This window comes from Aythya ferina (genome assembly GCF_964211825.1).
Source record: "Aythya ferina genome assembly, chromosome: 14".
NCBI lineage: Eukaryota > Metazoa > Chordata > Aves > Anseriformes > Anatidae > Aythya > Aythya ferina.
Window position 1 is genome coordinate 2329531 of NC_140312.1, and position 13132 is coordinate 2342662.

The 13132-nt window shown below is 39.8% G+C and overlaps 1 protein-coding gene across 2 annotated transcripts in view; it reads right to left on the bottom strand.

Annotated features, from left to right (window-relative positions):
* FSTL4 (follistatin like 4) overlaps positions 1-13132 on the bottom strand; it is a 368576-nt gene that overhangs the window by 13144 nt on the left and 342300 nt on the right. The window contains exons 9-11 of one of the 2 annotated variants that reach the window (XM_084535689.1): positions 6765-6926; positions 5640-5774; positions 4183-4209 (exon numbers count right to left, since the gene is read on the bottom strand). In XM_084535689.1, the coding sequence (XP_084391815.1) occupies positions 4183-4209; positions 5640-5774; positions 6765-6926 (324 nt within the window). The remainder of the gene's footprint in view (positions 1-4182; positions 4210-5639; positions 5775-6764; positions 6927-13132) is intronic. The other variant, XM_084535690.1, reaches the window with a different exon arrangement.

Sequence of the window (13132 nt, forward strand, 5' to 3'; positions counted from 1 at the left end):
ACTGTCACCCCCAGTAATGCTGATGTGTACCTATCTGCCAATGATATGGTGATGTTGTAATTTGTAATTTGTTATTAATTATATTTTAACCATGGAGAAATAAGTTCCCAGTTCTACGGATCTCAACAATGTTCAGCATTACAATTCCTTTGGCTGCTCCTGTGGTGGCAGCTCTAAACCCTGCTCATGCCTACAAGGTTTCTCACATCTCAAGTGTTGGCATGACTGAGGCAAATCATCACAGGAAAACTTCATGATACAAATGTGTAATTTGGATGTTTTTTTTTTTTGTTTGTTTGTTTGTTTTTTTTAGAATTTAATTGAGTGTACAGTTTAATAAGGTTAGGAGGGTTTTTTGGAGCTAAAAAACCCTCTTCTTTTGCCAAATAAGTGGCTTCAGAGGACAAGTTCTCAGAATCAGGTGCTTGCTGAGTTAAACCTCTCTAAAAAAACAGAAATACCCCAGTCAGGGCATCAGGCAGGTACAGGAGCCAGGATCCTTAAATGTGATGCCACGGTGAGGGATCATGCATGTAGAAAAAAAGCTACTGAACTCCTATTGAAAACTGAGTTACTTTTTTAAGGACTATTTTTTTAAAGAATATATTGATAAAGCATTTCATTTGGGCATTTTGGGCCAAAATCTGCACTCACAGCATGCACACAGCTCCCACCTGCTTCGATGGGAGTTGGGTGAATGCACAGAGGGCAGAACTTGGCCCTGTCTGGAATGAGTGCACATTCATGAGGGAAGTTTTGCAATCCTAACACGTGAAGACAGGCAGGCAACAAACTACAACCATTGTGAAGATGCTTATCATTATTTTCATGCACAAAAGTAGTGTGAATTTATCTAAAACTCCACATACGAGTGTGTATTTCAGAATTAAGGCCTTAATTTGTCACAAGAATACTTTTCTAATCTAGACTTAGAGCAAGTGACTTGGCAAGTCCTACCACTTATTTTACAGTAAAACAACTGCAAGTTTTCCTGCTGACTGGTTAAAATATGACACAATTTACTAACAACACTGAGGTACACTGAAGGCGAGCTCTTTTCAGAGTTTATGAAATGAAATTAAAATGCTGTTGCAGTCAGTAATCTTCATACTGATTTTTAAACGAAGCAGGTGTTTTACTAGTCAGACTAGGCCTTTTACTGTGAGTTACAAAGTATTTGCCAAGTCTTGATTGGGGTACATATATAAACAAGCTCAGGGGAATTGGTAAAACAGACTCCGAGCTGGATTGTACTGCTGCTACTGCTTGCTCTGGGGAGTTATTCCAATACACAGGTGGGAAAGGGGAACTTTGCTCAGCTATAAGATTGATACTAGTGAGGCAAGTAATAGACTTGGAGCTAGAGGACTTATGACCAGGGCTCTTGTTGGCTTTTGCCATCCTCTCTAACTGAAGACAGGTTGGATGACACAACTAGTTCTAAATCTAAAGCCAACAGACCTCATTTGTCTGACAAAAAACTGTTATAACAAAAAGACCAGAGAATGGTGAGGGCCTTCTAAACGTAACCCATCACATCTGAACCATTCCAGATGATGCTGGCTCTACCACCCTTATTATTTTTTCATCAGCTGAAGAAATAAAGCATGGGCACTTGTTGACTCAAGACTGAAATTCAGGAGGGTAGCAGACGACAAGAGTTTTCTTTATTTGAGGAATATAGCCTCCACTGAGATGTACATCTGCATCGCTCCCCTTGGAGATCAAAGGGCAAATCTGTCACAGGGCAACACTCTTCTCTGAACCAATACGTGAATAATTTTCCTCAGTTTAATCTAAATGCTTGAAAGTATTTAAGAACTTACATAAGGTAACAAAAAGGCTTTCAACTTTTTAAGTGCATGGCTTTATATAACTGATGATTGCCTGATGGCAAGATATGTTCCCTTTATCCAGGAATAAAGAAAGCAGCATGCACTCTGAAAATGAACACTGGCATGAAAACAAATCTCTACTTTTGGGCTACTCATCATCTTCTCTGTACAAAGACTAAAAACTAGATTGCACGCTGAGTAAATATTGCACGTGCTTCCAGTCCCATGTTTACCTGGCTATGTGCATTCATTTCTGGAGGTTTTCCTTGTGTGTGGTCTGTGAAAGGTTTTGAGGGAAGACTGGTAGACTAACTTTCAAAATGATCGACTACTTGTGTTAAAACTGTGACTCACAGCAAAAGGTGGTTCTATGCAATATTCTGAATAGGATCCTACAAATAGCTTCAGTTGACACAGGCCTGGCGAGCGTGAGGATGTGATCATTTTGAAGGAGCGCAGGTCTACCAATCCAGTTGTTAATATTTCTACTTACACTTAAGTTTTCATTCTAACAGAATTAAGAGTTTATATTAAAACATAAAAACAAAAATACCATTCCCCTCTAAGAGCCTTCTCTGTGCCAAGATTTCACCTTGAGGTATGTTTACTGGATTCTTTGTCTCAAGTGAATGTGCTGAACAAATACTATAGAATGTAGACAAGGAATAAACCTACTCTAAAGATACTGACTTGCTTAGGAACATCAATAGTAAATCTGCTTTTACTGCCTGTGCTTTCCCTGTAAATTGCTCATACTTTTATTTAAAATGTGCAAGGTTGATAAGCAGTAAGTCCATATTGTTTAGCAGAATTATAATAAGACTTTCTGCAACCAACTTCTTAGTTGTTCTTTAAGTATTTCTATACATCTGGTAGGGTTATCCAAATACTTTCTTTAAAAAGGAGCATAAGAGATGCGGTATTAAATCATGTAGCATTATGCAGATGATGCTGGACTGATTAGATGCGCTAAAGATTTCATTTCCAAGCAGAAGGGAAATAGCAATTCTTAGTGCCCGTAATGCCATTTACAGGAACACTGGCAGTACAGAGACACTCTTCAAAGCCATGCACTTGGCACTTGTGGGTGGCATACAAACTCTGGAGAATTGTCATAGGTGGTCATGCCACATCTTATGACCTCCGACCAGCTGCATCTGGTGTGAGTACGTACCTGCAGCCAGCAGCAGGACCTCAGCTATAGACCTAGGCAGCACCAGTTACTAAAGGCTGGCACTTTCCTTCTGCCCCCCAAAATCCTTCAGGCTAATCCATGACAAAAGCTCCAAGCCAAGGGCACAAAGCACAGCTCTTGTTGTGGGTACCTGGGGGCACGACTTATGAAACAGGCTTTGCACAGAGACTTCCACGAGGCTGGAAGGGCAGCAAAGTCCCAGCTTCCTCGCGTGCAAGTGGCAAACTCAAGAACTGTCTTATGCCTGGACTTCTTGGACAATCCAAGAACCTTCTCCCAGGGAGTAGGATGCCCTGCTCTAGCAGTCTGAAGTGCCCAAAGGCAGGAGGCTCCTCACTGATGCTTCTGGGCACTGTACTTCAGGTGGCATATGGATGAGCTGCTTGAGAGCTTCTCACTGTGTGTTTTGGAAACAATTACAGCACCAGTGCATACAAAATCAAATCAATCTTGACTTCAAGTGCCTCCATAATATGTTTGAGTCAATTAGCTGTTTAAGGACGCTTTTCTCCTAATTTGGCTTCCAAGATACGCAGATGTTGACCTTGTGCAGGGCATACTATAAATTTGATCAAACTAGAGATCTTAACTGCCAATTAAAACAAGGAGAAATGGGGCAACCTTTACCCTGCATTGATTTAAAGGATAGAGGGAAGTAAAACTTGAGGGTGTTTTTTGCTTAACAGACAAGAACACGGTTTTTGTTGCTCACCTAGTAAACATCAATATGTGCTACTAAGGAGGAAGAGTTTAAATTGCTTGCTTAAAAATGCAGTGTATTGAATTTATGCCTTACATGTTCAATTATGGTAATTTGGGAGCACTTCTGACACTTGTGTATGTTAATGTAGCTTGGGAATCTCAGGCTACTTGCATTGGTGGCAGTTCATATAAAATTCCCATTTTTCTATATTTTATGGTCATCTATTATTCCATCATGGGAAAACGTAAGAAGTTATCAGTAGGATTTACTTCACTGGAGTGACACCTCTCATTTGAATACTTTAGCTTTTAAACTTCTGGTCTGTACTTAATCTGGTAACTGCAAAAGTTGACAGAGTTAGTGGCAAGTCAGTGCAGAATGGCCCATCATGGAATTACTAAAGCAGACAAGCACATTATCACTACAACGAAAGAACTTTACTGCAGTACCTTCCTCTCGCCACAGTATGTTTGCAACTGCAGCATCAGAAAATTGGGAAAGCCAGAAAATAATCAAGAAAAGGAAAAAAAAAAACAAAACAGTGTCAAAATTTTCATTGAAGCAAATAACTGAATTAATACGCATGTTTAAATGAGCTGTTTAACTTGTGAAAACTGTAACATTCATCCCAGTAAAGTAAAAATAAGGACAGATACATATTTCTAAACACATTTGCTCCTTTTAGAGACAATTCTGAAGCTATGACATGGGAAAAATCCTCACTGAAATGAGGACAACTTTAGCCTGTGCAAAGATCAAAGTCTTACAGAACAGAAGATGCTATCTTCAAATGTAGTTGTAGGCATGGTACAGGCTGTGGCTTTCTGTACAATTTCAGCTAGCAAACATGACATCTTTCAGAAGCCTGAGACTGGCAGTTATAGCAGCTATGCACTCAGCCAATTTTCTTCTTGGAATTTCATGCAAGAACTACATTTTCTGTTAATATTCAAACCCTCCTGGAAAGTACACCTATATTTGAATTTCTGTTTAAGATACGTCCAATTATTTATCAAAATACTGTAATTTTCCTTGCGTAAGTATTCTCGGGGAAAAGACTGATATTAATAAGAGTACATAAATCCATTTAATGAGGAAAAGAATATATTTTTCCAAAGAATTGCCATGAGAATGCATATTTATGGCCAACTTCTACATTAACAGCCAGAAAACAGCAAAATCACATTCACACCTAGACTTTTAGTATCACCGTGAACCCAGGCAATCTCCCAGGTAGTTAAGGCAGAAGAATTAGGAAGGATCAGGCTCTGTGAGCTTTTCCACAGAGGAAAATCATTAATTGTGTTTTGGGGACAGTATGGACAATGTAACGCTGCCACACTCCTATGGGAAATACACAATTGAGAGTTCCTGGGAAAACTTCTCTTTGAAGTAGAAGACTGTTTCATGCCAAGGGAAACCTATTTTATTAGTTAGCAATGTAATTACAGATAAAATAAACTCAGAATTAAATCAGAACATTTTCCAAACATCTAAGTATTTGAGAACTTTGATTGGTAACTGTCTTAAAAAAAAAAAAAAAAGTCTTGCACAGAAATCAATGAAATGTTTTTTCTGAAACCATAAATAATTCAACAAAAAATTAAGTTTTGGATTCTTAGATATCTGAAAAAAATTGCCAATTCTTTACTTTAGTAAAGGTGTTACCTATACCACATACCAGCATGATTCTTGAACATGAAAGGCCTCATCATTCTAGATGAATGGGTTTTATCTTCCCCACACAGTTCCAATCCTCTGATCAATGCACAGACAATGTTGTCATTACCTTATGAGCAGAAGTCCCACATAATGCATGCAATGGCCTAAACTATTAAACTGCATGTATGCCATCTCATTTTAAATATGCTTCAAAGAAACAAATTGTGTGAAAAATTCAGCTTACGGGTCTTTCTTGCTGAATCTTCTATGAAAAGTGAAGATATGTCCTCGTCCACTCCCACTTCATTTTTAGCAATGCAAGTGTAGGCACCAGTGTCTTCATACCGAACACTACTGATATGAAGTTCGCTTCCATTTGCTGTAAGGAAGACATCCACCCGTGAGCAGGGTTCCCCACTGCTGCTAACTGCTCCCCGCTGCCTCGGCCGCAATGTGAGGGATTCCCACTGCACAGCACTTCCCCGTACATAAATGGAGATATTTGGGCAATTCTCATGAGAGTTTTGTTTCTTTCCATGAGCACAAACAAACGCTGTGCCAGAACCAAACAAAGAGCAATCCCAAGTGCAAAGAATAAATGAAATTTCATTTAAGTCTTCTTGTTAATAAAAAGAATGCTTTGGCGGAGAAAAATACACATTGATTTTGGAAACACTTCTTCATAAGATCATGATGAAAAACTTGGGAGATGTCTCTCTGCAGTTCCTCCTATCCTTTTGCTTTCTGAAGTGGGACTGTTGTCTAAAACCTTTGGAAGATTTTGAGCCATTGCACCCAACCATGCAGGGGTGTCTGTGCTACCAGTGCTGGGGGAGGTCTGCGATGTACCACAGAACAATTGGGATGGTAGGGGGGAAGGTTTTAAATATTATTACACAGAAATTTGCAAAGAAATATTGTTGTCTTTCACTATGCCTGTTACATCCTTATTTGAAACATAAGGACCAACAAGAGCAAAGAGCCCAGTTCCCGCTGCAGAGGTGGGTGAGAAGACACAGGAACCACAGGCTGATTCCCAGTGGACTTGCACCCTGTGAAGTCCTTATACCCGAGAACTGATTTAATGCATCTCTCTTCTGATTTGCACAGATGTACACGAGAGGCAAGGCAGTGGAGAATCACGAACACCATCTTTTAGCAGAACACTGTTACCACTTATATCAATCGATACTGTATTACCCAAGAAATTCACTGGAGGAAAAGATAAAAAGCAAGAACAGGGGTTTTCTAACACGATTTCCAACAACCATGGCTTAGTGAAAGTACAAGAACTTCTAGTTTAAAGTACAAAATAATCCTCCTTAATCCCCGTCTACAATACTTTAATTAATCAAAATTCTGTTCTTACCTAGGAGCGTTAGCTGTTTGGATAATTTTGGCATGATATCAACACCGTTCTTTAGCCAGGTAATTCGGGGATTAGGGATGCCTTCGGCGTGACACTTGAGGCTTGCCGACACGCCAGGCTCCTGTGCCTGCGTTTCAGGGTAGACGCGAATCACCGGCGGCACTGCAGGGAACAAGGAGTTGGTGATGTTGAGCTCACCTGCCCGCTGCCAGCCTGCGCTGCAGAGAAGGTCTGATCCCAGAGCCGAGGGAATGAGCCGTGTCCTGGTTTTCAGTGTAAGCTACAGTGAAGATTTTTCTACAGCCCAACTTCGGGGCAGAAAACAGAAAATAATAAGAGAAAAGAATAAACTAATACGCCAATACCAGGGAGCAACCTGGAGATGGGATTTGGGACTTGGACCATTCCTGCTTTCTTTCATTAAGCGACTGATTGAACTTCAGGGAAGATGGATTAAAACCTAAGGAAGACACTCACATACTTAAAAAATAAAGTATAAATGCCACTGAATCTAGTAAGGGAGGAATTGAGTCCTTGCACATCATTTTCCTATTAGATGTACCATGTTATTCAACATTGTATTAATCAAATATACATAGGGAAATGGCCTATACATTTATTACCTCTTATTCTAAACAAATAAAGTGCTTTTTTTTTTTTTTTGCCTTTTTTTTTTTTTTTCCCTAGGTGGCTTTCAAAATGAGATTTACCATGTTTCAGGAAGATGTCTCTGAACTCTTTAATATACTAAATTGATAGAACAACTAATGATATTACCATTTCAGACAAGTTCATTGATTTTTAATCATGCTGCCTTCATTGCTCAAATCAACCAGACTTAACACTACCCACCAACTATTTCTTAACAATATTCTCACATACTTTAAAGAGGATTTGCAACATTGCTCATGTGGAGGAAAAACACACCAGCATCCCTCCTTCCTTTCACCTCATGGGACTTAATAAAAGGAAACATGAAGATATGCTTCACATCCAGACCAGCAATTCCGTCTTGAAAACGAAGGGACAGATTGTCTTCTTAGACATGAATGGGCTTTAAAATGCCTAAATGAGTCAATAACAAACTTCCACTGTAAATCACTGATTTAAAGTATCTAACCCCCTACTGTGTTTTTGTATAGTCCATCATTAGGCTCCAGGACTGGCAAAATTAAATGCACTCGACAGTTGCTTTAGAATAAAATGAAATCTGTATTTGCAGCTTGCCATATATCTATACATCCATACGGGGATAGTTTGAATAATTACAGTCACTAGCATATACTTTACATCTTTCTATTTCTATTTTTTTATGACCCTTACCAGAGAGAGATGTATTTTACTTCTGTCTAACCTACCAGCTGCTTAAAAAAGCACTGAGTCATCAGCTCTGGTTAATACTTGGAACGAAATCAGCCATGACAGAAAGCCCTCAAGTCTACTTGTTTTTATAGCTTTAAAAGAGAGAGATTGTTCAAGTGTAATTTGAGAGGAAATGCCTAGGGGCAACTGGAAAGAAAAAAAAAAAAAAAGTGGATGTTTAGCAAAGACATGTCTTTAAATTCCACTTCTACACTGGACATGTGAACTTATTTCTTCTTCTTCCACTTCCTTTACTTATGAAGAAAAGTGAATGTGTTGCAAGAAGCATGGCAGTGAGTAAAACACCACCTAAGAGCTTTTTAATCAGAAGGATACCAAAAAGACAAGGTTTGTTTTATTAAATTGAGTTTGCAATTTCTAAATAAAAGCACTTACTGTTTTTTTATCTTCTCTTCCTGCCATTACTGTCAGGGTTGATGCTCCTCCTGACTTCAGGAGGTGCCAGACCAAGTGGAAGAAGAGCAAAGGAAGCGATCTGCTGTTGGAAGCAGCCAGCAGCTGTCAGAGCCATTCCCTGAATTTAAGAGACAGTGTCCATGCAATTTGGGTGAATAAGACTGTGACTCAGGAGCTTCTGATTCCTTTTGTACCTTGGAAAATTAATTTCAATTTCTCTGCGTCAGTATCTCCAGGCACAGTAAGGCAAATGCAGTCATTTTTGTCCACTTTGATAGAATTTTATGAAGGTCCTGCACTCTGTGCTTGTTGCACATAAGATTAGTTTGCTACTAGCAACAGTTTTAAATGAAACAATTTAGGAACTGAGGTCTGTTGAAAGCCTACGTGATTTATTCAGATCCATAGACAAGAGGCGGTTTGTCTTCTCTAAGTGCACAGAAAACAATTTCACGAGATCCAAGCAGGTTAGATGCCCAAACCCTGTGAAGTCAACTGGCAGTTAGCATTCAGTGCTCCTGAATATTTTCCTAATTCTCCAGAAGGCAAATACCTGCTTCTTCCAGTTCACAAGCAGCACAGACCTGCTCTGCCTGGCTCCAGACCAGAGAGGGGGTCCCTGGAGCAGGATCAGGCCCTTCTCCAGTGCATCACAAACGGTCAAAGGCAGCAGAAAAATTCTGCTCCAAGCCCAGCAATGCCTCCTCACCCAGTGACTCTGAAGAGATACAGCTCTTCCCAGGCACCTACCACTTAATGCTCTCAAAATCGGCACTGGTTGATCAGATTTGCTTATAACAGCTTGCTGAAGGCTCTTCTGTTTGCACGGACACGCATGGCAGTGCTCCACTGCCTGCCGCAATGAAGGACCACCCCTCCCTGAACCACGGCCGTCCTTCACAAAGCAGGTTACACACATCTCTCTTTTCTTTTGCCAAATATCTGCATCTAAGAAATACACATGTATTTTCAGCTCTGCAGGAAACGTAACGGACTGATAATGCAAAAGGTAGCTTACTGCATCAATATTCTGCTTGAAAATTGGCTGAACTTGATATTACAGCAAGGTGCACGTATTTTCAGCAGTAATTAATGAGGAAAGTGTTTATTTTCACCTATAAAAATATGTGTTGCACCTTTGTTCTTGCTCTCTTTTTATTTTCCTGTTTCTTCCATTCGAAAACTTTTTATTTCTTCTCCCTTGTCTTACATAATTCATTGCACAGGTAAATTATTGCATGCAACTGCCTTGTGATAACAGCAAACTGCAGAATGCATTTTTATTGTCCTTGCTACAAATTAATACATTCCAAGTAAGCACATTTTACTTTAAACTTGCAAAGATTTCAGCTCCAGACTTTGGAATATATGGATTACCTTTTGCTATTTCCCTTGGTGAATATATATCATTACTAACCATTACTGTGCCTGCAGCCAAAGGCAATATAAAAAGGCTATTATCTTAAGCAAAGTTGAAAAAATAGAGGCATTCAAACAAGTAGGAGATTAGGTAGATTGCCTACTACTGCATACTGAATAGTACCTTACTTGTGAGTAGAGCAATTCATTACAGTAAAACAGCTCAGGTGATAAAGCACACGATGCGTACAGATGGCAGCATCAAGCCCTGAAGACATACATTGCCGCTACAGGACCTATATACTCCAGCAGTTATTTGAATTAACACATTAATCATTTACTTCAGATGGTTTAATCTTCCCATTTATGATTTGAAAGGAGTTTGCCGACCTGTCTGTTTTCTCTTGGAATGCCGCATGAACAAAACTTCTGTTTAAAACACCTCTCTGTTACTGGAAACCTCGTCCTATCGGACCTTCACCATTAGGATGACGATCGAATAGCTTTTTAAAACTCTTTACAAGAAATACGATATTCTGATTTATGCTGATGTTTTCCAGAGTGCAAGGACCAAGGAAAAGGATGCCTTACATTCAGCAGTCTCTCGATTTGCAAACTATCAATTTTCATAGTTGATTACAATTTTATGAGATTTTTTATTCTCAGAAATTCTTTTTTCCTCTTGAAAATGATAGATGGCTTTTCTTCCCTACAGTTAGTATATGCTGTACACATTTCCCAAGCAATATCATACATAGGAGAGAACATAATTTTCCTATTGTTTTTTGCTCCTCTCGATCAAAGACATAGCAGAAAATATGAATTTATCATTCCTAAACTTTGTGCTGCCTTTCAACACGTCCTTTTCTTCCAAAGGCATTAAGGGCCATGTGTACAAATACACTGACTTAAATTTTAATACTGCTGGGAATCATAAGGCTGATAAACCCAACCTAACGATTGCACATCATGTCATATGTGGGCGGCACGTCATGTTTGTTTTATGCTTCTTGTCCAGAAGATGTGACCCAGTGGTTTGGGGCATTCATGTGGTGGTCTTCACATTTCCTGCCTAACAGCACTCTCATTTCTCCTTGTCAATAAGAGCATCTGGATCCACCCACGTTATCTGTGATACTGGGAAACAGCAAGTTGTGGCAAGCCCTGATGAATACTGCACATGTAGGACTGCTTCCTGTACCACTATGCCAAAAGTTCAGGTAAATATTTCAGTGGAATCGTTCATTTTGTACAGGAGCACCAGGACAGTATTTTTTGCAACACCTTAATGGGAACTGAAAACCCCCAGAGGTTCACAGAGCCACATGCTCTAAGGCTGAAGCTCACTCCAGCACTGTGGTGCTCAGCAGTTGAGCAGAACAAACCTTTTTTTCCCCTTCAACCAAAAAAAAGTAAAATGCAAAGAGGGTGGATATGACCAGGATCGGATTATTTGAAGGAGAAAAAGGCAATAAAATGTTTTGTAGGGTAGACTGATGGACCTCAGTGGGAGCAATGAGTCAGGCCCCAGATGGTATGAAAAGGATCAGAAAACACTGGAAGAGTGACTGACACCCTTCCTAAAAGGAGGGATGTGCCCATACAGACAGAGAGCTTGGGAAGGATCAGGGATAAACCCTACTGCTTCCATTTGGTTCTCTCCCTACTTGTTCCCAATAGAGAAACTTGGGGTCTTGACTATTACAAAGAAAATATATATATTTTTTTGTAGAATAATAATAATAATAATAAAAACTGTCTTCAATATTAAAAAGAAAAGAAAAAAATTTACTTTTTTTTTTTTTTTTTGAGAATAATAAAATGAAACAAAGCAAAACTGTCTTTTTGATGTTAAAAGCGTATTATCCCCTCCCTGGAGGAGGCAGGCAAGCAGATACATCCCGGTTCTGGCTGACTTATTTCTGTCACATTCCCTTACAGTTGGAGTCTAATACAGAACAGCAACAGCAAAAAGCCCAAGCTGAAGATGGAGTTTTTCGTCTGATACAGACAGACACAGACAATCCCCAGCACTGAACAGAGCCAATGAACTGTACTTAGGTTCTCTGCATCTCCACTCAGCTCAGCTCAGCTTCTTCCCTCTACTCCTGTCAGGAGAAATTCCTCAATTTGTCCTTTATGGTTCTAAAAAGCAAGAAGGATTTTTGAGACACGCTCTGCCTTTGAAAAGCCAGGGTATGTCTGAGGGTAAGCAGCATCGTCCTGTCATCACTCTTCTTGTCCCAACATCAGTTGCTGGGGGAAGCAACTACGCAGGCAGAACAGGAGAGAATTTAATGATGTGGGCAGCCAGCCACATTAACAATTGCAAAACCCTGGTTTTGCAAAGCCTAATGGCTCATATGGGAACATTAGATGCTGTAGGACAAAGATTTCTAGATCCTACAGTGTTTTCTAGCAAGTCCAGGCTGAAATCAGAATGCATGGCATTTTGCAGTATTTAAAGACTACATAGCAACTTTAAAAAGACAACACTTTTTTTTTCTTTTTCTTTTGTATCACAGAGTTATTGTATTAACTAGAAATATCACATATAGCTGTGGTATGAAACTTCTATTAAAAAAATAAAGTGATTTTCTCAAGAAGTTAAATCTAAGAGGCAGGCATGAGTACGCTCCAGCTTTGCAGCTTGAATCCAGCCCTCCCCACACTCCAGCTAGCTTTCCTCTCATTCCAGTTTTAGTTTCAAAGCCTTTGGGCCTTAAATTCTCAGTGATGATACAGTCTACATCGTCGCCTGCCAGCTAAACTCCATTCAGCTCTCAGAATATATCACATAATATACACGGGATTAAGTTGTTAGCTTGCTTTTCTTTCAACTGCCGTTCATCAAACAAATGGCACTTTGAGGAAGGAAACCTATTTTCCCAGCTGCAGCACGCACAATCTAGTTATCCATATTGCTGAAACTTTGCAGTTTACTATCTCAAAAGATGACAAATTGTTATGCAGAAACATTAAGTTGGTTTTCATTCAAATCAACTGGATGCTCTGTGCTCTCCCCTGCGCACTCGCTGCGGGTGGGGGGCACTTAGGCACATCCCAGGGACCTGAGCTGCCATCAAACCTGAGTCCCACGTCCACTGTGGTGCCCCTTAAAGTGCATAATTATCCCTTTTTACTGTTTGTCTACATGTCAGTCTCTTTTAGCCTGGGTGGAGCTGTGTGCTCTTACCAGCTGATAAGGTCTCCTTGGCAGAGGTCTGTGC